Consider the following 27,263-nt stretch of genomic DNA (forward strand, 5'->3'; position numbering starts at 1 on the left):
CAGGAACTGGACACTGGCTGGCTCTCATGAGGGCCCTGCCTACCAGGCACCTCAAGCACCAGCTTCTAGTACACTCCCCTGCCCAGGCTGACCTGTAATTCACTATGTAGTTTTAGGGTGGCCTGGAAGCAATCCTCCTACCTCTGCCTTCTGACTGTTGGGATTAAAGGCTTGTGGCACTGTGCCCAGCCACAAACTTATTTTTTAAGTAGTAAAATCAGCTAAAAGGAGAGGTGAAGCTGCTCCACTGGGGGGGGGGGGGGGGTTGGCAGAACAACGAGCTTGGAGCCCTTTACCACTGACCCATGGTCCCCAAACACTTGGGACATCAGAGGACATATCAACAAGCTTGGAGCCCCTCAACACTGCTCCATGATCCCCAAACACTTGGGAAATGGGAGGACATATCAACAAGCTCGGGGCCCCTGACCACTGCTCCATGATCCCTGAACACTTGGGACATCAGAGGACATATCAACAAGCTTGGGGCCCCTGACCACTGCCCACTTGATCCCCGAACACTTGGGACATCAGAGGACGTATCAACAAGCTTGGGGCCCCTCACCACTGCCCACTTGATCCCCGAACACTTGGGACATGAGGACATAACACGCTTGGGGCCCCTCACTACTGCCCGCATGGTCTGCGAACACTTGGGACATCAGAGGACGTATCAAACTTATCTGGGTTTCATCCTGCAGAGGGCAATCCAGTGCCCAGAGAGGGCAGTGACTTGCCAGCAGTGACAGCCACAGCCCCATGTCACTCTTGCATACTCTCACCTACACTGCTCTGCTTGTCGCAAACCTGTGGCTGCAAATACCTGCCCAGGGAGTCAGTTCACATGCTTTCAGTGAGAGGCAGCGGCAGCAAGCAGTCTCAGAAAACAAGGCAAAGTACTCACGTTGAAGAAATTGGTCTTGTTCCTCTCACAGAAGAGCCCCTGTGCCGGCATGTGCTGCAGTTGTTGCCACGGGATACTGCTGCCTAGCAACACATCGCGGGCCCACTGGAGGTTCTGGGGAAACAAGAAGTAGGTTGGAAGTGAGTGTGTGGGCTGCTCTGGGCGCCCATGGGAAGGCAGGTGGTCCTCTCCTTCCTGGCTGCACTGGCAAGCTGCAATAACAGGTCTGCACACACCGATCCTAAAGCTGCAGGAGGCTCTCGCCAAGGGCTTTGATCACTGGGCTGTGGAACGAGTTCTGGAACTGATTTCTTGCCCACTACAGCTAACTCAGGAATGTGGCCTCAGACTGCATAAGGTGTGACACAGGGTGGCCCTTTACCTTGCCCAACCCTGCAAAGCTGCTATGCAGACCCAAAGCTGCTACTGGGGACCCCTCACCCCTTATGAATCCAACAGGCAGTGGTGCACTGCTGAGACTCATGACCGGGCTGCAAGCTCTCCTGACAGTGGTGCTTCCTGGTGGGACCCAGGTAGGGTTGTGAGGCAGGGGAGAGGAGAGCCAGCCTAGCTCCTCAGACACTACCGTGGCTGTGCAGCAGGAACCGGGCCCTGGCACACCCCCAGCTGTCATCCTTCAGTGAGGGGCAGAACTGGCTCTAGACCCTCCATCCTTCCCTACAGCACCCACCCTGTCTGGCCATTCAGTTCTCCCTTCTCGAGCCCCTAGCTCATCTCTGGACTCAGCCCTTCTCACCTCACATCCCAGCCGCTCCCAATGCCCTCACCTCTCCCCTGTGAGCCTGTCCCACCTGCACCCACTGCACTCTCCCACGGCCACATCAGGCAGCAAGCACAAAGCACGCGGCCAGCCTCTGAGCACCTTGCAGGCTGCTCCCCAGCGCTGAGCAGGACGCTGCAGCCTTGGGTGAGGACACACAGGAATGAAGGTCCCCTAGGGATGGGCACAGGTGAGCCTCAGGTACACATTCCTGGAGTACAAGTACACACCTGAGGCAGAAACAGCAGGCTGCCCCATGTTCTCATGGAAAAGAGCCTCTTTCCAGGCAAAGGCTGGAAGTCAGCTCAGCACTGGTTTTACGGCCAGTTTCTGCAAGACTAGGCCTGGCTCTGAGAATGGCTTCCTGAAGGCTAAGGTCCCAGAAAGTCGAGACTGTTCTGGCCAAGCACAACTATAGTCTTGTCTGATCTTACCTAATATGCAGTTAGGGGCAAGAAAGCCATGGCAGCCCAGCATGCCAGGAGGGCACAACTAGCCTCTGTTGGGACAGAGGGTGCTCTGTTCACATGGCCCTTGGAAGCCTAGGAGGTATAGGTGGCTCTAGCTGAGCCCACTTTGGGTCTTGAGGCCTATTGTGACATGAGCCTGACATACTAAGAACAGGCACAAGATCAACTCCAACTGTGTTTGTTAAAAATGAGACAAGCAGGCTGGGCGTGGTGGCGCACACCTTTAATGCCAGCACTCGGGAGGCAGAGGTAGGAGGATCACTATGAGTTGGAGGCCAGCCCGAGACTACATAGTAAATTCTAGATCAGCCTGAGCTACAGTGAGACCCTACCTGGCGGGGGGCGGGGGGCGGGGGGATGGGCGTGATGAGACGAGGAAGCCCGGTATGTTGGCACATGCCTTTGCTGAGGTAGAAGGATCATCATGTATTCAAGGCTAGCCTGGGGCTAGAGTGAGACCCTGCCTTGAGAAAAAGAGAGGGGGATGATGGAGAGAAAAAGATTGGAGAGATGGTTCAGCAGTTGAAGGCACTTGCTTAAAAGGCTGTTGACCAGGTTCAACTCCTCAGTACTCACGTAAAGCCAGGTACAAAAAGTGGTGCATGCATCTGAAGTTTGTTTGCAGTGGCAAGAGGCCCTGGTGGGTAGACACACACATTCCCTCTCTCTCCCTCTCTCAGTAAATAAATAAACAATAAAAGCAAAATATTTTTTTAAAAAATTAAAGTACGAAAACTCTCGAACAACAAATTCCACCAGGACGATGTGGAGACCATGGAGGCTTAGCTGCTGTATGAGTGAACCCTGAGGCAGCCACTGTCTGCTAAGATACTTTCCCGTCCAATACTCATTCATAGGCCTTTCCAGGGCTAAGAGCTAAGGGCTCTATCCCTTCATGGCGAAAGGGTGGGGTTCCGACTTGCCTCACTAGAAACAGAAGATGGGCTACCAGGATAGCATAGTGTTCAGTCAGACCCCTGAGCTAGGCCCTCAGATCAGAAACAGAGCCCACACTGCTCCACAGTCCCAGAGCAAAGTAAAGCACCCAGTCATGGAGTCATGTCTAAACTTCGGAACTCCAGGCATGGGGGTCCGCATCCAAGTGCACTGCGAGGCTCAGCAGCTAGGTTCTGAGGACCTGATTCCTCGGCCCGCACTTAGGAACCTTCCGAGCTGGTTCCAAGACCCACCCAGCCTATCGCCTTCCCCTCCATATCCCATCAAGTCCCCAGGCAACCACAAGGGAACTGGGAGCTGAGAGACAAGGCAGGTCCATACACTTAACTCAAAGGAATAAAGGCCAAGATCAGCCCAGTGGACGTCAAGGCTGTGAGGAGAAAAAGCAAGAGGCCCAGGAGAGAGACCTGCACACAGCAGTGCTCATCCAATACCCCAGGGAATGCCAGCTTCTTTCTTTCTTTCTTTCTTTCTTTCTTTCTTTCTTTCTTTCTTTCTTTCTTTGAGAGTGACAGAGAAAGAGGCAGATAGATAGATAGATAGATAGATAGATAGATAGATAGATAGATAGATAGATAGATAGGGAGAATGGGCACTCCAGGGCCTCTAGAAACAGCAAAAGAACTCCAGACGTGTGCGCCCCTTGTGCATCTGGCTAATGTGGGTCCTGGGGAATTAAGCCTCAAACGGGGTCCTTAGGCTTCACAGGCAAGCGCTTAACCACTAAGCCATCTCTCCAGCCCAAATGTCAACTTCTTCAGTGTCTCCCATGAGGGAAAGCTTAGAGGCTTATTTTGGGTCATGCCCATGCCTGTTCAATCGCTGTGGGTGGGCATTTACAGAAGAGGGCATAGGATAGGATAACACTTTTCCCCTTCAGTGATAGGGACTGAACCCACGGTTTTGCACATAGTAGGTGTTGCAGTCAGGTTCACATTGCTAGCAGAAATCACCCAACCAAGAACAGCTTTGGGGGGGGGGGCGGGGAAGGTTTGTTTTGGCTTACAGACTCAAGGAAAAGCTCCATGATGGCAGGGGAAACGATGGTATGAACAGAGGGTGTTTACCACCCCATGGTCAACATAAAATGTTCAACAGAAACAGGAGAATGTGCCAAAAACTGGCAAGAGAAACCTGCTATAATACCCATATGATTGCCCTCAACAACACATGGCCTTTAGGAGGCGTTAATTCCCAAATCTCCATCAGCTGGGAACCTAGCATTCAGAACACCTAAATTTATTGGGGACACCTGAATCAAACCACCACATTCTGCCCCTGGCCCCCATAAACTGATATCCACGTAAAAACACAATGCATTCTTCCAACTTTAAAAGTTCCCATAGTTTTTATCAATCATAATAATGTTCAAACATCCCCATAATCCAAGGTCTTTTGACTGAGCCATAATACCAAGAAAAAAAAAAAAAATCCCTCACAACCAATAATGGCACACAATAAACATTCACACTGAAAACAATGGCATTGGGCATAGCAAAGAAATATTCAACCAACGCAAGATTTAAAACAACCAGGGCAAATACCGAACTCTGTAGCTTCAAGTCCAACAGCTCTAGTCTGTGACAAATCTCCAAGTCCAATAATTCTAACCAGCAACAAGTCTCTGGAGTTCTAATTCCACCCCTCCAGCCAGGCTACTCACAGTCCTGGAAAACTTCATCCAGGGCCAGCAGCTTTCCTTAGCATCTCATGGTCCCCAGCATCTCCACTGCAATCCATGGTTCATCTTCATGGCTCCATAGGGTTTCCATGCAGGCATCCAGCAAACCTGATTCACACTGCCCATGGCCATTTCCAAAACACAAGACCGTGTTGCAAGTTCAATAACCCTCTCTTTTCTGCACTTCTTATACTCCACAATACCAGGTGGGATGCCAATTTGTTAATCCAGGGGGAAATAAAGCAGACTTTGAAGAACAGGACACTCTTTGAGCACTCAGGCCCCTTCAAAGGAGTCTACATTCTTCCTGTTGCCCTAGTGCAAGTCAGCTGATCCAATCTCAAATGTTATAATCTCTCATATAGTTGCATCTGAATGGGCAGAAGTTTCAGCCCAAAGATTTCATTTTTTTTCTGTGCCATGTCCCTCCACTCACAGCCATCCATTTCTACACAATGCAACCCCGCACAAGTTCTCAGGACACAGGCATAACAGAAAACCTCTCACACAAACTGCTTCTAGCCCAGTCCAGGCAAAGCTCTTTCTCACCCTCATAAGCCAAACTTCAGAGTTCATAGTTCTTACTGCATTCATGTCTTTCAACTCTGACCAGAATAGTCAATCAAGCTGTACTTACAGCACTGCAAGGCATCTCTTAGGCCAAGGTTTCAAATCCTTCCACATTCCTCTTGAAATCAGCTCCAAAAGGCCAAAGCCACACAGTTAGGTGTCTAGCAGCAATACCACTCTTGGTACCACTTTACTGTTGCAGTCAGGTTTGCATTGTTGGCAGAAATCACCTGACCAAGAGCAGCTTTTTTTTTTGGGGGGGGGATGGTTTATTTTGGCTTACAGGCTCAAGGGATAGCTCCATGATGGCAGGGGAAAATGATGGCATGAACAGAGGATGGACATCATCTCCTGACCAACATAAAGTGGTCAACAGAAATAGGAGAGTGTGCCAAAAACTGCCAAGGGAAACTGGCTATAACACCCATAAGCCTACCCCCAACAATACATGCCTCTAGGAGGCATTAATTCGCAAATCTCTGTCAGCTGGGACCTTGCATTCAGAAGATCTAAGTTGATGGGACACCCGAATCAAACAGAGAAGGAAAGCACTCTACCACTGAGCTGTATACTTCCATCCTAGGTGCTGGGATTATAGGCACGCACTACTATGCCTGCCCATCTATTACATTATTATTACTATTGTTATTATTTTTATTACTATTATTATTATTGCAGAGCTGGGATTGATTAATACCTCAGGCATGCTAAGCTAGTGCTCTACCCCTGACCTCAACCCCAAGCCTCGCCTGTACTTCTAACAGGTGAGACCACCTGACCATTGAAGGATGGGCATAGAGGAAACCTGCCTCTGACCCAGTCTGAGAAGGTCAAGGCCGACTGCAAAAGGTAGCATCTTGGTTATGGCTTGCATAAGACAAGGGTTCAGAAGGGTTGGGGGGCAGCTTTCTCTCCTGTGTAAGTGACTCCAGGTGACCCAGGGCATAAATCTGGTCTGTGATACAAAGGTTTGGGAAAGATTACCTTAAAGTGCTTCTAGGGCTCCAGAGGGACCAGTTAGTAGTGTGCAATGACTGGTAAAGCAGCAGCATTCGGAAGTGGGAAGGAGAACACGGCTAGAAGAAGCATCTCTGCAGGAGCCACCGCTTCCAGAAATCCAAGGACATGAGAAGGGAGCACTGGTGCCAGGGTATAAAGGAGGAGACTGCCTCCCAGGCTGAGATGCTGAAGGCCTCTGTGGTTGTGGGCTGGGGACCTATATTCTCCCCTGGCTCATGAGCTTGCTAGGACATCAGAAAGTACTTGCTGCCCAACCAGACCTGGATTATAGCTTGGTCTGTGGAGACTCAGCCCCTGTGTTCGGGTGGAGACCACATTTCCCAGTGGTCTCCAGGCCGCCAAAGAGAGAACAGGAGCTCAGATTCATGGCTAAGCGCAAAGTGCTCAAAGGCTGATGGGAGGCCCAGGCAGGAGCTGCAGCTTGTCAGGCGTTTGATGAGTGCTATTCTGATGGGAGACTGTGGGGCCCTTGCTGTGCCTTCACCAGAGGAAGAGACCCTGCAGATTCACCGTCACGTCTCTGAAGGTGAGGTGAGGTGAGGTGAGGTGACATTGGCGCCCAGTCTGACCACAGCACCACAATTCCTTAACAGGTATACACCCACCAGTTTACCAATGAGGAAACCAACACTGAGAGAGGCTCAAGAGCTTGCCCAAGCTTCCAGGACCAGGGCCAGGAAGTGGCAGAGCTGGGCTTGGCATTCCAGACCAGAGAGACATCAAGGCCCACACTCTCCTTGCCCACACAAACGGCAAGTCATGTTGCAAAACCGCCTGGGCATGTTGTGAGCCAGCCACCGAGAGCAGCTGTCATGGCCAGCTTTCCCTCAAGTCTTGGGCAACCTGTCACAATGTCTTTAGAAATGAAAAAAACCCATGGGGCCACATGATGCCATACATTTTGGGCTCTGTGGCCTGTGCACAGACCCTACTCTGACAGAGCGGGCAGAGGGTTAAGGTGTGCTGAGGCAGGAAAAAGAATCCTAGAAACATGCAAGCCCCGCAGTGCCCCTCTCCCTGATCACATCATCTGAACCATCCCTGTTCGAAACAGGAGCAAAGGATTGATGTCCTCTGCTTGAAACCTTTGGGGACATCTTCCTCAGAGTGAGGGCGGATCTGCGCCTCAGCTTGCCCAGCTACACGGCAGCTCATTTCCTCCTTGTGCTCTCCTGATCCATGGCTGCTCATGCTCACTTAACTCAGCTCCCACCTTGGCTCCTTGGCCTGGACACTTTGTTCGGCACACACACAGTCCCCACAACTGTGACCCACAGCTCCACTGCCACCTCTAACAGCCTCCTCACCAGTGGCTTTGCTGTCTGCTCCCTCTTCTCCAACAGCCCCACAGAGGCAGAGACATGGGCTGACTTGTTCACAGCAACCCTAGGATGATGAGCCCAGTCAGGAGCCCACAGGAGAGATATGACAGGTATTTGTGGGAACACAAGGCAAGCTGAAGCCTCCACACACAAGCCTAAAGGCACAAAGAGGGCCGTGAGGATAGCACAGGGTTGCCTGGGCTGCTTGCAAGGCCCATGTGCCAAGCTTCAGCTTAACAGGGCCAGCCAAGCATGCTAGACCATGTCCTTAGGGCTTATCTCAATTTCCATGTCTGCCTGCTAAATTCCACCACACTGCCATCAATCATCTTTATACACCACATTTCAGACTGACTGCCAATTACTGGGAGTCCCTTAGACTTCCTCTTAGCACAGGAAGCTAAGCCTTGGGGTGGGGTTTGATAATGCCTGCTGGTCAAAGATGGGAAAACAGGGTTACCATCCCTGGGTTCCCAAGACAGAGAAGGAAGAGAGGGAGATCTGATCCCAGGCATCATTTACCACTGCTGTACGGATGGCCAGGATAATGTGCTCTACCTAGACCTCTGCCCCACGGGGCTCTTTTCTGTCACAGTCGGTAACAATGGTTCACTCACCAATCAACTACCTCCTCCCTCAAAAAAATCCACAAGAAAAAAAAAAAAAAAGGGCTCCAGGTCATCCTGGGCTACAGTGAGACTCTGCCTCAGGAAAATAAATAGTATTTAAAAAAAAAAAAAAGACTGAAAGGGAACATTCCCATTATTCCTGGGGTTGTCTCAGGAGGGAGATGCATTTATTTCCTGGCTTTGTGCTCTGTGGGGTCATCAAATGTTGACCACCAAAGGCCAAGGCTCTAACAGGCCATCTGCTCCATCAGCTATGGCTGGTCGAAGGCACAGCACTCCTTCTCCCTCACGGGTTCCTATCCAGTCCTGGCTCAAGACGGGCATGCTAGCCATGCCATCTACCTCCAAGCCTCTCCCTCTGAGCTCCTCATGGCTGAGGACCTCACTGTCTGATTCAGGTCTGGGGAATCACTAAGGGCCAGTAGGTGTTCCAGGACAACAGGAAGGTGAGGCCAGGCCTCCTCCTTCTTCCAGACCTCTTCTTATTTTTAATAGTTTTAAAAAGCTGGGTGTGGTGGTGTACACCTTTAATCCCAGCACTCAGAAGGCAGAGATAGGAGGACTGCCTTGAGTTTGAGGCTACCCTGAGACTACATAGTGAATTCCACGTCAACCTGGGCTAGAGTGAAACTCTACCTCAAAATACTTAAAAAAACAATTTTTTAATTTATATTTTTAAGGAGAGAGAATGAGTACACCAGGTATCCTGCCATAGCAAACACACTATAGCCGCACACACCACTGTGTGTACATGGCTTTACATGGACACTGAGGAAGTGAACCTGGGCCAGCAGGCTTTGCAAACAAATGCCTCTAACCACTGAGCCATCTCCTCAGCCCAAGACCTTTTCAATGAAGCCAGAAACATGAGGTGTCCTGCTGTCGCATGCCCTCTTGGCCTGGGCTGCCCACGTGGGCTCAGAGAGCCTGCTTTGTTGGAGGGTAAAGTGACAGCCCAACACCCTGATGTCTTCTTGGAGCCTGATCCTGAAGATGAGTGACGGTGGCTATCAGCATATGTAATCTTCTGTCCAGCAGCCCTAAGGGCTTGGACTCCTTGGCCTTCAGTGCAGCTCAGAATGAGCCCACCTTGCCTGGTCCCCACACAGCAAAGCCAGACTCGGGTGGGAGGGCAGCCCGGGGAGTGTCCTTAGACGGCCTGGCGGAGGCCAGGAGTCATGGAGATGCAGAAACAGAGGAAGCAGGTCTTGCTGGGAGGGCTGTTGGCTCACCTTATTATCACGACTCTACATGCATATCACCATCATTCTCATTCAACAGAAAACCCCTGAGTCTTCAAGAGTTCCCAGCAAGAGAGCCTGGGTCTGAACGGAGGCGTTTCCTACCCCAGCACCCCAGTGAAGCAATGACACAATGCTGCCTCACCTGAGGGTGTGTGACAGACCTAAGGGGTCAGGGGCCAGTCAGCCCGCCCCCACTCCGCCTGCTGGCTCCTGCTGAACACATGGACACCTGACCCTGCAGGTGGCCGTTAAGCCATAAGACAGCAACAGGAAAATGCCACCATTAAGCCTACAGGCATATTAAAAGAAATGTGCTGTTGTCACACACACAGTGGGGAGTGTTTGCTACCAGACAGCTGTGTGGAAAGCAGTCAGTGCCAGTTAATGGTTCCGAGTCATTCAGCTACAAAGAGCTGTGCTCCCAGACTCAGGACGGGTGGCTCCAGCAGAGCTGGCAGCCAGGAACCATGCCTGGAACAGAGGTAAGCCCCGAGTAGCACCAGGAAGGTATGAACTTGGGCTTAAGTAGGGCTCAGCACTAATAACCTGCCCTCTAAACGGTGGGTGGCAACTGATGCTCCGTAAAGGTCTCTGGATAAAACCCACAGAATAAGCAGTGGGAGGCAGCACAGGCATCCACCCTGGGTCTAGGGCATGATTAGCACCCTGGAGACCATGAGGCGAACCTGACCCTATACAGGCCTGGCAGTAGGGGTCTGGTAGTGAGGCAGGAGCACCCGCCCCAGAAGGAGGCTCTCGAGACTCAGGTCAACATTCCATCCCCAGTGTCAGACCCCACAAGGGGCCTTAGCCAGGAATGTAGTAACAGAAGAGCAGAGAACCTGTCAACTGAAGGGGAGGGCTGGGGCCGACCAGACCCACCCACCTCTCAGACCACCAAAGAGCGACCAAAATGGAAGGAAGGAAGGAAGGAAGGAAGGGAGGAAAAGATAAACATACTGATACGGCACTGATTTGTATTTAAATTTTTTCTTTCTTTTTTGAGGTAGGGTCTTGCTCTAGCCCAGGCTGACCTGGAATTCACTATGTAATCTCAGGGTGACCTTGAACTCAAGGTGCTCTTCCCACCTCTGCCCCCCCCCCCCACCGAGTGCTGGGATTAAAGGCATGTGCCATCATGCCCGGCTCTTTTATTTTAATTTTGACACAAGTACACTTTTCTACTATGATAGTCCTCATTGATCAAGGGAGACAAGCTGTCACCACTGTGGCCTGTGCCAGGTTGGTGCTAAGCACTCCCTGTTCACTGGTTTCCTTGGGGTCAAAAGAAAACAAAATAAACTTCTAGCAGGACAGGGAAACTGATCCTGGCTTCATGGAGCCTGCGTCGAAACTCAAGCTCTCCTCCCACCCGATCCTGCATCCTCCTCCTCCTCCTCCCTTGCACAGGTGCTAACCCTGCCGTCTTGCCCCTCCACTCCACTCCAGCTGCTCTCGGGAAGGCACGGGGCAGCAGCAGGGAGCACGGGAGGGCCGAGGCTCAGCTGGGAAGCGCTGTGTCACGGTCTCGGCTGAGACCGCTGCGAGGCTGCACAGCCACATGGGGCAGGACGAGGAGTGGATGGTGATGCTGGTCTCTCCACTCCCAAAGTAGGAAGGGAAGAAAGTTCCCAAAGCAGTGGGATGTGGGTAGACACTTTCGCGGGGAGGACATGTAATGGCTGAGGTTTAATAACATCTAGCTTCTGAGCAGCCAAGGGCAGGCCAGGCAGTGAGTGGTGCTGCAGCCGCACTGGAGGTCGAGAAGCCAGGCTGCCGCGGTCCGCTGTCCTTTGCTAGCACACACCCCACCCACACAAGACCAAGTCCTCAAGGGTGACAGGGCCTCCTCCCTCCCAAGCCTGCTGTGGCCAATTCTACCTCTCACAACAGGCCAAGCCACACGAGTATGTCAGTCTCCTTGGGGACAAGGCGTAACACTTCATGGCCCTGAACCCAGGCCCCAGAGTTGTGATATAACCAGCCAAGGTCAATCTCTTGGGCCAACAGTCCTTCCAGATTCTTCGACCACAGAGAAAGTGGTAGGGGCTAGAATGGGGAGGAAAAGACAATCTGGCAGAACAGGGAGAGCAAGACAAAGACGGGTCTCACAGTAAAACGCCAAAGGTCACCCGGCTCACCTGCCCACTCCAGTCCCGAGACCCCTAGCCATACACTTTCCTGAGCTGCTGGACCTGGACGGACCCTCTCCCTTTCCTCCTGCCTGCCACCACCCTCTGCTCCAGCACAGCCTCAGCCTTCACGAAGCCACAGCAGCACCCCGCGCCCTCTGCACAGCTGTCACGCTTCTCTGCGGCACTAGTCACAATGGCGACGGCTGGGCTCGCATGCCTCTCCTCTGCCTCCCACTGACAAATCCCTCCTGAGTAAGGGTGGGCTGAAAGAAGAGAAGGCCAGCCCAGCCCTCCACAAGTGCTCAGAGCCAGCAGAAGGGGTTTGGCTGGGAAGCCCACGGACCTTGGGCCTCTAGCACAGCTGCTGCTTTTCAGTAAGAGCCTCCTCAGCTCCTCACCCAAGCCTGTGGAGCAGAAGCTGTGGACAGGGTTCTGGCGGTGGTCCCGAGCATGCCGGTTCCCCCTTTGGACTGGCCCTGTTTCTGCAGCTCTCTTTTTCATCTTTCCCAGGTGTACCGCTCAAGCCCTGTCCCACAGCTCCAGCCTGCCTGGGAAGAAGCTCCACGCCCTCACTTAGGCCCTGCTCACCCGGTGGGTCTTGCTGTAGGTGTAGAGGAAGGCCAGGCGGTAGAGACTCTTGTAGTGCTGGGGGAAGCGGCTCAGGCACAGGCGGAAGGAGGAGATGCACTGCTCCGTGAGGAACTGCCGCTGCTCTTCAGCTCCTGCTGGAAGCCCCTGGGGGAAGGCCACTGGCTCCCCTAGTAGGTCACCTCTCTTCTTCCCCTCCCACAAAGCAGGTGTGGACACTGGAGGCTTGCTGGGGATGCAAATGGAGGCTGGGAGGTCGACTACAGGCTTCTGAGCCCCTTGTTCTGCAGTCCGGAAGCCCTCTGTGCTCTCCGAGGACTCCTCAGTTTTTCCTAAGTGGGGAAGGAAAAGAAAGTCACTGACTTCTGAGCTCAGTCCTTGTATTATTGCTACTATGTTTCATTTTTAGTGACAGCAAGAGAGAGAGAGACAGACAGACAGAGAGACAGAGAGAGAGACAGAGAGAGAGAATTGGTGCTCCAGGGACTCAGCCACTGAAATCTAATTACAGACACTTGCGCCATCCAGGGGGCATGTGTGACCTTGCGCTTGCCTCACCTTTGAGTCTGGCTTATGTGGGACCTGGAGAGGGATCAAACATGGGTCCTTTGGCTTTGTAGGCAAGTGCCTTAACTGCTAAGCCATCTCTCCAGCCCTTTATTATTATTTTTTTTAATCAGAGAGTAAGTGAGTAAAAGATAGAAAATTAGCATGCCAAGGCCTCCAGCCACTGTAATCAAACTCCAGATGTGTACACCATCGTGGATACATGTGCAACCTTGTGTGCTTGCATCACATGGGACCCAGAGAGTCAAACATTGGGCTTTGCAGGCAAGCACCTTAACCACTACGCCATCTCTCCAGGCCCAGTGTAGTATTTGTTAAATATTTTATTTATTCATTTATGAATGGGGGTGGTGGTGGAGAACAAGTGTGCCAGAGTCTCTAACTACTACAAATGAACTACAGATGCGGGCACTAACTTGTCCATCTGGCTTTACATGGGTCCTGAGGAATTTAACCTGGGTCCTTCGGTTTTGCAGGCAAGCGCCTTAACCACTAAGCCATCCTTCCAGCCCTCCCCCCCATGTAGCATTTTGTTAGTGACAGACACCCCCTCAGTGAACTGATGGACAGCTGGGTGGGTGCATCCTATAGATGGACACTAGACACAGCAGTGGGAGACTCGGTGGAGACAATGGTTCTGCCTCCACTGGCTGAAACCTTGGTGACCATGTGGGCTCCTGTCCTATGAAAACAGGAGGTCGTCGCAGCTAGCACTCTGCAGAGGGTCCAGAGGATGGAGAAAGCAGTTCCAAGTTCAGCTCTGGCTCCAACTTGCTGAGGGAGACATAGGCTGTCCTACCTTGAGACATGAGCAGGTAGCTTGTAGAGGGCGGGCATCGTTGCCACCGCCACGCAGCCAGGACAAGGCAGGGTGCACTTTACTGGCAGCACACACCTCAGCTGAGAGCTTGCCAATGTCCTTTGTAAGTGCTTCCCATTGCCCTACTCCTCTGGGGACCCGCAGAGCCAGGCAGCATGGTAGAGCACAGGATTAGGACCCAGAATGACAGTGACTAGGTGACCTCTAGTGTGCCTGAGGCGTGGGCCCCTTGGCTGCCTAGGGAGGAGGCTGTCTGGACCAGGAGGGAGACCTCTGGCCTGTGGATCCTGAGCACTCAAGAGTTTGGCCTACCTTGTACAGCCTGTCTGGAGGAGGTTAAAAGCACAGTCTGTACCACCTATCCTGAAAGCAGCCTATCTGGGAGGATCCTTCTCCACCTTCTTTGTACTACAGGAGAGGCCTGCAGGCAGCTGCTGCCTGCTGAGTCAGGGCCAAGGGGACAAGGACTAACCCTCCCCCTCCAAGTTGTCCTCATTCCAAACCCTGGACCAACACGAGCCATGTGGCAAGGAGGACTGACTTTTTGTTAAGGAAACCACTCCACAGTCACTCTGTTTCCCTCAGCCACCTGCTATCCCAGGCTTCTCTGACGATCTCTTTTTCACTGCCGGTCCTTTTTCCAGACATGCGCGTAGCTTGTCCCCCGGCCTTAACCACATGCTCACAGCCTTCAGCACTCTTCTCACCGCTGCCTCTCCTGGGCGTCCCCATCCTAGGGTGGTGTGTGGAAAAAGGAGCGGCACTCGGGAAGCTGAGGTAGGGAGAATGCTGTGAGTTTGATGCTAGCCTGGGCTTCGGAGTGAGTTCCAGGTCAACTGGGGCTAGAGTGAGACCTGACTTCAAAACAACAATAACAAAGAAAGAAGGGAAGGAAGGAAGGGTGGGAGGAAGGAAGGAAAGGGGAAGACAGGGAAGGAGGAAGGGAAGGGATCCCCCATAGACATATTGCCCAGGGCTGCTATCTGTCTACTGGGAGTCGGGGGAAGGCATGCCACAGACTGACCAGGGCCAAGTCTGGAGGAGCAGTCGGCACCTGGAGCTGTGTTCTGGGAGTGGGCGCAGGACACTCCCCATCATTTCATCATTAAAGTACCGCTGCATTACCAGGAAATTCAGGTCATTTCAGGGCTGCCAGCCACTGTGATGATCTCTCATTCTACCCCAACTCTCTTGCTCTCTTCTTTTGTGTGTATATGTATGTGGGGTGTGTGTATGTGTGTATGCATGTTGATGTGTGTGTGCAAATGCACATGTGTGCACATGCATGTGGAGACCAAAGGTCCACTTGATTGCTCTGCACATTACCTTTTTGGGTTTTATTGTTGTTGTTTTGAGGCAAGGTCTCACTCTAGTCCAGGCTAGCCTAAAACTCACTCTGCAGTTCAGGCTGGCCTTGAGCTCATGGTGATCCTCCTACTTCAGCCTTTCCAGTGATGGATTAAAGACATGTCCCACCGTATGTTACTTTTTGAGATGGTCTCTCACGGAGCCAAGCTGATTGGGCTAAACAAGCTAGTCAGCGAGCCCTGGGGATCCACCCATGTATGCCTCCCCAGTTCTGAGTACACTGCCATATCTGGCATTTTATGTGGGTGCTGGGGGTGGTTGAGAGGACAAGTGAGAAGGCAGTGTCTGGTCCAGGACCACTGGACATGGGTCTGGTTGTTTCAAGTGTATGTGACTCTGCCAAGGGTGGGAAAGCTTTCAAGATGATTAACCAGCTGTAGCCTGTGCATGGCACCAAGAATGCCCTTGCCTGGCTGTAGCCTTCCTGCCAGCTCAGAGGTGGGCTCTGTATACTGACTGCTACAAAGAAGACCTGTGGACCTCCAGGGAGTTGAGTGTATCCTAGGCTTAGATCAAGGCTCTGGGCCAAAAGAGGGAGATCTCCCAAGAAGCCTAATGTAATTCAGACTGAAAAGAAGTGACATTTACAGCCCTAGGGCTTTTTCCAATAACCATTTACCAAGGGAAACAGGACACAGCACATCGTGGACAGGGCTTTCCCAGACTGGGCTGTGGGGGTCACTAAGCAGGTTGGGTATAACAGGCTCTGTGCCAGTACCTTCAGGGGCTGCCCTGTTTAATCCTTAACATCCCTGGGGGTGAGCACTCAGGTCCTTCCCACCCCATGGGACAAAAGAGGCCCAGCACACAGAGCTCCTCCCAGGGTAGAAGCAAGAAGCATGAGGACCAGTCAGCCAGGCCTCAGCACCTCCTGGGCCCGTGTCCTCAGCCCTGCCTAGACTACCCCAGGACAGCCAAACACATCCAATCCACCAGGCTGGGCTTCCTACCTCTTTCTTCTGTGGCCACCAGAAGGTCTTTACCAGTTGGCCCTGCTTGGGCACTGAACCCAGACAGCCTCTTCTCTGTGAAGGGCTTCCGAGAGCCCTCCAGCGAGCTCGTGGGCTCGTGAAAGAAGTCCTGTGTCGAGCTGGAGTCCGAGAGTGCCACAGCTGTGCTGTCCTGGCTTCGGTCTGAAGGAAGGAGGGAGAGAAGGAAAGAGCATGACTCACACCACTGCCAGCATGGAGGGGCCTCCCAGGGCAAGGCTCCTGTGTGGCCTGTGGGCTGCCCTACAGTGGAGGTGACCTCCATATACCCACTGTGATCCTGCTGAATCTAACTCATCCTGGAGGCCCCTGAGCCACTCACCACAGGCTCTTTATCACCATGTCAACCTTCTTGGGTTCTCCCCAAGTGGTGGTGGTGTGACAAATACTCCAGCAACCAGCTGCTAGGGAAATAAGCCCTGATGAGCAGTGTGTACTGTGGGGAAATCCCACCAGAGAACTAAGCCCTGATGAGCAGTGTGTACTGTGAGGAAATCCCACCAGAGAAATAAGCCCTGATGAGCAGTGTGTACTATGGGGAAATCCCACCAGAGAAATAAGCCCTGATGAGCAGTGTGTACTATGGGGAAATCCCACCAGAGAAATAAGCCCTGATGAGCAGTGTGTACTATGGGGAAATCCCACCAGAGAAATAAGCCCTGATGAGCAGTGTGTACTGTGAGGAAATCCCACCAGAGAAATAAGCCCTGATGAGCAGTGTGTACTGTGAGGAAATCCCACCAGAGAAATAAGCCCTGATGAGCAGTGCGTACTGTGAGGAAATCCCACCAGAGAAATAAGCCCTGATGAGCAGTGTGTACTGTGAGGAAATCCCACCATAGCCAAATTCAAGCTACTAGCATGCTAGAGGTGGATGTGGAGTTGGGAAGAGATACATAGTAGCCACCTTTATGTCATGTTGCTGTCATATCTATGTATATATGCTATATATCATATATATACGGGGAACAGAAGTGGCAAAGAATTTAGCTAATGTATTTAATTGTTGTTAATGGCCAGGTGTGTGGTCTGGAATGAAGAGTCCAGATTCCCAGGAGTCTCAGAAACAAACAAGTACTCCCTGGCTGCTCTACTCAGGGCTCCATGGGCATTCTGGAAGAAAGACAAGGGGTAGGGCAGGGAGGGGGCTTAGAGAGGCCTGGCAGTGAAGGTGAGGGAGGGGTGGTGCTGGAAAAGATCTGACGCTCACAGGACCCTTCACCCCTAAGGGACAAAGCTTTCAGCTGTGGGAAAAGGACAGCAAACCTGCTGCTTCCTGGACTGGGGAAGAGGAGAGACTCGTCCTGGTTTAGGGGAGAGGAGAGACTCTTCTTCCCGAAGGCAGAAAACCCACCACTGAGGAGGAACAGGCTTATGAAGAATGCTGCAGCCCTGAGACAGACACAGGGCCTCCCTAAGTCGAGGCTGGATCCACAGGCTAGCAAGTACCCATGAGCAAGCAGAGCGGCTGACTGCAGAGGGCCAAGGACGGGCAGGAGGAGCCTCCCTCAGGTGCACTCCGGCCTGCGGCACACAGGGAACTACTCAAACACTGACACAAGTCTGACGGCACGCTGTTCTATTCTCAGCACAAAACAGGAGAAATAAGAAGCACTGAAAAACTAACCGAGGCAACAACAGATTCCAACCCAGCTCAAAGGCCAGGAAGCAGCCAGGCTGGTGGCACACGCCTTTAATCCTAGCCCTTGAGAGAGAGGCAGAGTTAGGAGGATAACCATGAGTTTGAGGCCACCCTGAGACTAGACAGTGAATTCCAGGTTAGTACGGGCTAGAGTAAAACCCTACCTTGAAAAACAAAACAAAACAAACAAACAAAGGCCAGGAAGTGCGAGGAGGCGGCCCACTGGCTGCTTTGGCACTACACAAAGTATCTGGTGTCACTGTGAAAATACAAAAATTACAGGACATACTCATGCACCAAGGAAGAAGAAAAAAGTATGTTATCAAGAGATAAAGCAATCAACAGAATGAGAATCAGTAATGCCCCAGATATCAGTACTACCTGATGGGGAATTTAACATAACTAAGATCAGTATGCTTCATAAATACAACTAGAATGTTCAGAATGTGGTGGAAAACCCAATAGCATCCACAAACATGGTGGATTTCAAGAGTGAGATGAAAATTATAAACAGAGTCAAATAGGGATGCTAGAAACAAAACAACAACAACAAAAAAAAAAAAAAACAAAAAAAAACCAGAGATAAGGCTCCTGCCAGGCTTCTCAGCAGACTAGCTGGGATAGGAGATTAAATTTTGAAATTAGCCAGGAGTAGTGGAACACACCTCTAACCTCAGCACCCGGAGACAGAGGTAGGAGGATCACTGTGAGTGTGAGGCCACCCTGAGACCATGTAGAGAATCCCAGGTCAGCCTGGGCTTGAGTGAGACCCTACCTCGAAGAATAAGAAAAGTTTGAAATTAGGTCAGTAGAAATAATCCAAGTAACAAGCAAAATGAAGGGTGAAGTAGGGGCCAAAAGAGAGCATCTGTTCTGAATGACCTGACCTACTATTTGGAGTCACAGAGAACAGGTGAGAAGAGAGGACCTAGTTGCAGGCACAGTCACTGAAAACACACGCAAAGCCCTGGCTCTGACCTCCTGCATCGCAAAACCTGGAGACATGATGACTGAGAAGGGGCCCAAAGCAGTGCAAGACAACCAGTCATCAAGGACCTGCGAAGACCAAGTGTCCACAACTACAAAGGACAACCAGATAATGTCCTACAAAGGACAACATTAGTAATTACAGCCAGCGCTGTTAGATGGTTCAGCGGTTAAAGGCACGTGCTTGCAAAGCCTCCTGTTCCAGGTGTGATTCCGCAGAACCCAGATGCACAAAGTACTGCATGCGTCTGGAGTTTTTGCATAGTGGCAGGAGGCTCTGGAGCATCTATACTCCCCTGTTGCAGTCAGGTTTGCAATGATGGTAGAAATCACCCAACCAAGAGCAGCTTCTGGGAAAAAGAGATTTATTTTGGCTTACAGGCTCAAGGGGAAGCTCCACGATGGCAGGGGAAAACGATGGCATGAGCAGAGGGTGGACATCACCCGCTGGCCAACATAAGGTGGACCACAGCAACAGGAGGGCGTGCCAAACACTGGCATGGGGAAACTGGCTATAAAGCCCATAAGCCCGCCCCCAACAATACACTCGCTCCAGGAGGCATTAATTCTCAAATATCTATCAGCTGGGAACCTAGCATTCAGAACACCTAAGTTTATGGGGGATACCTGAATCAAACCACAACATCCCCCTTCCCTCTCTGCTCATAAATACATAAGTAAATGAATAAATTAATAAAAATTAAAAGAGAACTACAGTCAAATACCAGAAACTATGCAATTCAGACAATCTCTTTAAAGTGTCCATAAAGGAAAAAAGTCAACACAAATTAATTTGTCCTCCCTCCGCCCATCTTTCCTTTCTAAATATATAGTATGTACTGTGGACGTGTGGTGTACCATGAGCACGTGTGCAGTGTGTGGAGTGGACGTGTGGTGTACCACGAGCACGTGTGCAGTGTGTGGAGTGGGCGTGTGGTGTACCACGAGCACGTGTGCAGTGTGTGGAGTGGGCGTGTGGTGTACCACGAGCACGTGTGCAGTGTGTGGAGTGGGTGTGTGGTGTGCCACGAGCACGTGTGCAGTGTGAGGAGTGGATGTGTGGAGCACCATGAGCACGTGTTCAGTGCGTGGTGCGTCTGTACTCAGTGTGCATCCATGCAGAGACTATACAGTGTCCTCCTCTATTGTTCTTCTGTCTTATTTTCCTTGAAGCAAAGTCTCACTGAATCTGGGGCTCACTGTTTCTTAGACTGGCTGCAGGAGCCCCAAAAACCCTCCTGTCTCCCACTTCCTCAACAGTGGGGTTTTTACCATGTACGGCCATGCCTGGCATTTTATAATTTATTTATTTGCACCTGTGTCTGGCCATGTATGGATGGGCACCAGGACCTTTTACCACTTCAAATGAATACCAGACCCCTGTGTCACTTTGTGCATATGGTTTTATGTGGATAGCTGTGGATTTGAACACAGGCTGGCAAGCTTTGCAAGCAAGTGCCTTTAACTGCTAAATGTGGGTATGGGGATCATCTCTGATTCTCATGCATATACAGCAAGCTCTGCTACATGCTGAGCCATCTCCCAGACCAACAAAAAATTCTTTTTTTCTAAAGGGCAAGAATAACAAAGGTTTTTTTTTCAGATAGGCAAAACATGAGTAGATTGGTTACCAGTAAATTTGAGTTACAAGAATTATTATGGTGAACATAAAACCTAGACAGAAACCTGGATCTATACAGACAAACTGATAGAAATGGCCATCATAATGGTAAATATAGAAGATCCTGTTGCCAGATGTGGTGGTGTATGCCTGTAATCTCAGCACTGAGGAGGCACAGGAGAGCAAGACCCTGTTTCAAAAATAACAAGAACAGGGCTGGCTGGAGAGATGGTTTGGCGGTTAAGACACTTGCTTGCCTGTGAAGCTTAAGGACCCAGGTTCCACTCTCCAGGTCCCATGTAAGGCAGACACACAAGGTGATGCAAGTGCGCAAGGTCGCACATGTGCACAAGGTGGCACATGCGTCTGGAGCCCCACTGCAGGGGCTGGAGGCCCTGGCACACCAATTCTCTCTCTCTCATCAAAAAAAGAAGAAAACAGCAACAATGGATTGTGAGCTTGGAACATATGTAAAAGGAAAATGAATAACAAAAGCACAAAAGCCGAGAGGCTGTGAAGCAGTACAGGAAGCTGTGATCACAGACGCATCTTGCTAGCTCTAAGGTAAGCCTACACTGAAATAATAAATGAGTAAGGAGTAAAACAGTCTGAAAGTGAACTAGGAACCAAACAGCCCAATTCAAGTCCCTCTATGTCACACACCAGTTGTGCCTGCCCTTCATGTCCCCTCAGGTCAGTCTCACAGTGGAGAGTCTCACAGGAAATCCAATCTAGGCCGGGCATGGTGGCGCACGCCTTTAATCTCAGCACTCGAGAGGCAGAGGTAGGAGGATCACCATGAGTTCAAGGCCACCCTGAGATTACCTAGTGAATTCCAGGTCAGCCTGGGTTAGAGTGAGACCCTACCAAAAAAAGAAAGAAAGAAAGAAAGAAAGAAAACAAAAAGAAACCCAATCTGGGCTGATATTATGAGTGTCTACTAGATAATGCTGGGGAGTCTCAGTCCCTGCAAGAGCCAAATGGAATTGTTTGCACACAGTGGAAAGCCTGGCAGCCAGAGGTGAAATATGCCGCGTCCACGTCCTCCTCAGACGGCCCAGACATGTGGCCACCAGTCTCTGAACTTGACTTCCTGTGTGTAGAGCTGCGAGAACACAGGTTTGCTCTGCAGAGCTGCCATAATGACCACATAGGCTAGCACACACAGGCATGAGCTGGTGCCTAGCACCGCAGAAAGCCCGACCATTCATAATGATGTCTGAGGCTGCCCAGGACTCATCAGTGATGCCTCAACCTTACCACCCGTCGTCGTCTCAGCTGTCTTGCGGAGGCCACGCTGCAGGGGTGCAGGTGCACCCCACTGGGCACAGGTCTGGGCTCCAATGCCTGCCCTGCTGCTCTGGCCTCTTGACCAAGGACTCAGAACACCGGGCTCTGAGGACAGCACAGGGCACGTGCACAGCCCTTCCTTCATAGCTGCTGTAGCAATGTCCGCTGCCAGTGACTGATGGGTTCATTTTAAGAATGGGACTTGGCCGGGCCTGGTGGCGCACACCTTTAATCCCAGCACTCCAGAGGCACAGGTAGGAGGATCACTGTGAGTTCAAGGCCACCCTGAGACTGCATAGGGAATCCCAGGTCAGTCTGGACCAGAGTAAGATCCTATCTTGAAAAAAAAAAAGAAAAGGGCTGGAGAGATGGCTTAGCGGTTAAGCATTTACCTGTGAAGCCTAAGGACCCCGGTTTAAGGCTCGATTCCCCAGGACCCACGTTAGCCAGATGCACAAGGGGGCGCACACGTCTGGAGTTCGTTTGTAGTGGCTGGAGGCCCTGGCGCGCCCATTCTCTCTCTCTCTACCTATCTGCCTTTCTCGCTCTGTCTGTCGCTCTCAAATAAATAAATAAATAATGAACAACACAAAAAAAAGAATGGGACTTGGTGCACGGATGAGATCTCAAGCTGGAGAGCAGGGAGCTGAATGGACACCCTCTTTCATCACTTTCAAGCCCAGGAGGACAGAACTGCTGTACTCAAAAGACATTCCAAACTCAAGTCACCAGCGTGAAAGGAGCACTTCTCCCTCTGGCGAGGCCAAGCAGCCTCTTCCCTGCCCTGTAGAAAGGGAGGAGTGGCAACAGAGACCCCAACTTCCGGGAGTCTTACAAAACCACAGGAGGAACTCTGGGGTCTCAGGTCCACATTCCTGCAATGCCAGACCTACATTTACAAGCTAGGTAAACTTGGCCAAACGATCTTGCAGCCTTAAAGGCTCTACTTCACATGTCACTTGTTTGTTCTGAGGCAGGGCCTCTCTCCAGCCCGGGCTGGGCTTAACCTCCCAGCGATCCTCCTACCTCAGCCTCCCAAGTGCTGGGATGAGTGGCAGGCACCTCCACATCCAGCTAGACTTCCTGTGTTCTAACACAAAAGTCACTGTCTCCCTTCCTCTGCTTCTGACTTTGGGATCCCCACAGCAGCCTGGCTTACTGGTGCAGCGCTTGACTAACAGGCCAAAATGTCCTCTGCCCTGCTGCACTCACTCTGGCCCTGACAGAGAGGCTCGATGGCTTGGGCAATGCTTGAGAGGCCTCGGAGCCTCCAGAAGATGGCAGGCCAGGGCCAGCCCACAGCAAGCTGAGCAGCATGTCCTGCAGCAAGCTCCAGGAAGCAAGCCTAGCCAGGATGATTTCACTCACTGGCAGGCTGCCCCACCAGCTCTCTGACTCCCAAGTGACTGGCTCTGAGCCTAAAGGAATTGCCAGTTTGGTGGAATCCCAACTGTGCTTATTATGAAAACTGAGGACTGACTTGAGCGAATAGGTATTTACTACCTAATGTGTTAATAACCTCTCAATGCTTCAACGTGAGGAAACCACAGAGCCACCAGTGATTCAGGGCCGACCGTAAGACCGCACCTCTAATGACCTCTCGATGCTTCAATGTGAGGATACCACAGAGCCACCAGTGATTTGAGAACAACAGCCAGACCACACCTCCAATGACCTCTCGATGCTTCAATGTGAGGGGACCACAGGGCCACCAGTGATTCGAGCTGATAGTCAGACCGCACCATTAACAGCGTGGACAGGACAGGATGGTCTTCTGTGCTGTGAAGGCCTCAGCTTCACTGAGGAACACCAGCCAATTGGCTGGGAACCCTCTTGAGCATCTTAAAACAGTACCCCAGTAGAGGAGCCAGGGAACAAGGAAGGGCAAGCCTGTTCACTGCGTTTTCCCAGTCCCTTCCCAGAGCCTTCCATACATGTGAGAACCCAGCCAAGCAGGTCTTCTGAGAGCTGCAAAGCAGAGGCTGACCATGGCCCTGGGACAGAACGGGCAACTCCAGTTCTCTTCTCAGGAAAGAGAACAGCACCAAAGTGGCCCTGAGGAAGGCACTTCTAATAGGCCAGAACCAGCTCAGTGGCGTGGCACCATCTGCAGGTCACAGTGCTGGGCAGAGCAAGAGCTGTGTACAAGGATGTGACAGCTGGGAAGCAAGAGTGTGGTGTGGGGCCACGCTATTCAAGATCCCCACTCCCTTCTTTAGAGGAGGGACTCTAGGGACTTTCATGGCTCCGAAACAGGTAGTGCCCTCATCTACTCTGTCTTTTCCATTGATATAGGGTCTCACTATGCAGCCTAGGCTGGCCTTGAATTTGCAGTCCTCCTACCTTCGGCTCCTGAGTCCTGGGATTACAGACATTTAATTTCACACCCAGCTTAAGTGCATCTCTTCAAATAAGAGCCACTAGTGGGACTTAGAGCCCAGGGTCTGGTTTCTTTCGGCTCCTCTCAGGTCCTGTGAGGCTGACAGAGCAGACAATTTAAATACTCAGAAGTAACCCAAAGCTTCACTGAGAAACCAAAGTCATGTTTCATCTCTTTGATGTCAACAGGGGAAAAAAGATGAAGTGAAAAATTCTTAAAGACCCAGGCGTGGTGGTGCACACCTTTAATCCCAGCACTCGGGAGGCAGAGGTAGGAGGATCACTGTGAGTTCAAGGCCACCCTGAGACTATATAGTGAGTTCCAGGTCAGCCTGGCTAGAGCAAGACCCTACCTTGAAAAACCAACCAACTAACCAAACAAACAAAAAAAAATCTTAAAGAATGGCCATTAGGACATGTAGCTCAGTTAGCAGACTGCTTGCCTGGAATGCATAAGGCCCTGAATTTGAGCCCCAGGACTGCATTAAAATTATACCTGTAATCCCAGCATTTGGGAGGCTCAGGTCGGAGATTACTGTGAGCTCCAGACCAGCCTGGGCTCCAAACATTAAGCAAATGAACAAATAAAAAGGCTTTATCTGCTAGGCATGGTACCATCCCCTCCATCTTTACTTCCCTGAGAAATCCAACCTTGTCTAGTACTGCTGATTAAAGACCTCAGGGGAGCCACAGACAGACCGACAGAAGGCAGGGGAACTTTCCCAGACGCATTACAGAGCATAAGAAAAGGGCCCTCTTCCTACCGCCAGCTGAGAAAGGGTCCGGCTCAGGGACTTTGAGAGACAGGCCAGGGAGACACAGGCCAGAGAGAGGGTTCCTCTGGTCCTAACCACAGCAAGCAAGCAGCCCACTCTGGACACTGCCAGAAGCAGAGGAGCAGCGCCGCTAGGCAAGCTGGAGGCCCACATCTACCCACGAGCCTCACGGGAAGAGCAGATAAAGAGGACAGCCTGCTCTGCTGGATGCAGGGAGAGGCCCTGTGACCCTCCTACTGTTGCCTACAGGACAGAGACTCACGTCTTGGGGCCCAGCTGCTCTCCCATGCTCATTCCCTACAAAGTCTCGTTTTCTTCCACCCTGGCACTCAGTATCCAGGCAAGCAGGACTTTAACACCCATATCTTTGTCTCCACTGTCCCCCCCACCACCTGCAAAATTCTACCTACTTAGTCTGCAGCCCTCTCTGAAGGACAGCCTCCTCCAGGAAGTCACCTCAACCCACCAACCCAAGTTTACTCCCTCCTGGCAGCTTATGGCACCAACCACTGCCCCGAGACACCACCTAGGGTCACACAGATCCAAGCACAGCAGGGATTAGAGCAATCTCATTATGGTTTTCCCTAATGGAGCCCTCTTCCATGCCTGACACAGAGCAGAGCTTTAACAAACACCTTCACCAGCAATGGCCTGTAGTTCTCAAAAACATCAACACAATGAGAGGAGAGCCAAAGCAGGCCAGCTCCATCCTCAAAGGCTCCGAAGCCTGGCCCCGGGGGGCACCTGAGGCAGTACAGCCTAAATTCCTCTGGGCATCTCTCCACTTGGCACAGGTCTGTGTACAGGAGTGCAGAGCTCCTACAGAAACTGAGCCTCCCTTAGCCTGAGAGGCAGACCTGTGGTGGAGACCAGGCTCAGGGCTAGGTGCAGGTTCAGTGGCAGCCCTTGGCTCCTCAGTAGCTAGGCCACTGTGGACTACAGCCACGGGCCCACCTCTGAGTCTGAATTACTGTACACAAGCTATAGTTTTAGACCTGCCCTTGGCAGAGATTTTGGTATGCTTTTTGTTGTTGTTATTATTCAAGAAACAAAAGAGCAAAGCAATGGAAATACAGGACTGAGTCACCTGCCAGGCAGGAGGACAGGAGAGCAGTGGGGGACAGGCAACCACTGCCTCTGCCTCTGGCCAGAACTGGGAAGACGGGCCATTGGCAGACGGTCAGCACATCAGACGCACACTCCAAATCACAGGACCAGCGGACATGAAAGTGCTTCTGGTCACAGGGAAGCAGGGAGCCGGACTGAGGGCGGAGCATGCGGTCTGCACTGGTCCCTGAAGCGAGCCGTGACCGTGACTGGGACCGGTGCGAGCAGAAAGACAAAGCCTGGAGGACAGAGTGTGCTCGGGTTAGGGCAGCACGGGCAATGTTGGTGGAAGCACTGTGCGGTGAGCAGGCAGGAATGAGCACGATGCACACACAGACAATGACATGGTGGTGAGGATGGGTGGTGTGAGGAGGGCATGGTGCCCTAGGCTCTGGAGGAAAACCCACACGTTACAACATGGGGTTTCTCGGTAGCTCTGCTTACACTGCCATGGGCCTGGGCAGGCACATCTGCAGCCATGGACAACAGATCCCAAGGGTCCTGCTCTTATTCCCTCTCCCACGACACAGACCCTGGACTTGGCTGCGCTTGCCCCTAGCTAAGCCAGGTCTCGGGGACACATGCAAACTCATCTCTCTGGCACTGGCCTAGGTTCACATTAACCCTCAGCAGTGGGACGGTCTGACCTAAGCCTGCCTCCTCTAACCCCACTGCAGGGCTCAGGGCTGTTCTTTGCATCTGGCACAGAGAAGCTAGAACACCTTGGATGGAAGTGGTCACAAGCAGGTAAAGAACCCCAGACCAACCACAGGGAACTGGGGCCTTGGGCCCTCTCTGGCTATGGCAGACGGAGGCAACATGGAGCACAGAAGGCAGGCCCAGGCTTTCCGTTCAAGAGCCGCTAAGGCCAGAGCAAGCGGAGGCTCACACTCTGCTCCCCAGGCTCTCCTCTGAGGGCCCGTGAACCAAGAGAGGCATGCACACACGGGACCCGTCAAGGCAGCCTCCCAGCTGGCAGGGAGAAGGACCATGCTTTCCTTCACCTCTGTCCAATTAGCAGAAAGCCCTGCCTGCCCTCACTTTGGTTTATTTTCAGGGAAAGAAGGACACAGCCAAGCCTGAAGGGGGTTGTGAAGAAGGACCTTGCACTGAAGCAACAGAGCTACATGTAAGGGCTTAATTACGCACACACACACTTACATGTGTGTACACACCTGCACCAACACTGAATGCGAGGAAGGGCCAGAATCCACTCAGACACCACCTTTGCTATTTGATGTGCACACAGTCATCAATGGGAACCTTGTAAAGGTCGCAATGTGCTCCTTATGTCACTTGAGAAAGCTTCAACATGAAGTGTTTCAGCACTATAAACCAATTCCAGAAGACCATGGAGAAGCTAGTTGAGTGGGGAGGGCAGCTAGGCCAGCTGGACAGCCTGTGTCTCTCAGCTTG

The 27,263-nt window shown here is 51.8% G+C and overlaps 1 protein-coding gene across 4 annotated transcripts in view; it reads right to left on the bottom strand.

Moving 5' to 3' along the window:
- The window catches only part of Cabin1 (calcineurin binding protein 1), a 123,485-nt gene that overhangs the window by 41,323 nt on the left and 54,899 nt on the right, over positions 1-27,263 (bottom strand). For 2 of the 4 annotated variants that reach the window (XM_045132012.1, XM_045132011.1), the window contains exons 27-30: positions 16,007-16,189; positions 14,278-14,460; positions 12,302-12,633; positions 905-1,018 (exon numbers count right to left, since the gene is read on the bottom strand). In XM_045132012.1, the coding sequence (XP_044987947.1) occupies positions 905-1,018; positions 12,302-12,633; positions 14,278-14,460; positions 16,007-16,189 (812 nt within the window). The remainder of the gene's footprint in view (positions 1-904; positions 1,019-12,301; positions 12,634-14,277; positions 14,461-16,006; positions 16,190-27,263) is intronic. The other 2 variants (XM_045132014.1, XM_045132013.1) reach the window with 1 other exon arrangement.

The sequence above is a fragment of the Jaculus jaculus genome, chromosome 13 (assembly GCF_020740685.1).
Source record: "Jaculus jaculus isolate mJacJac1 chromosome 13, mJacJac1.mat.Y.cur, whole genome shotgun sequence".
NCBI lineage: Eukaryota > Metazoa > Chordata > Mammalia > Rodentia > Dipodidae > Jaculus > Jaculus jaculus.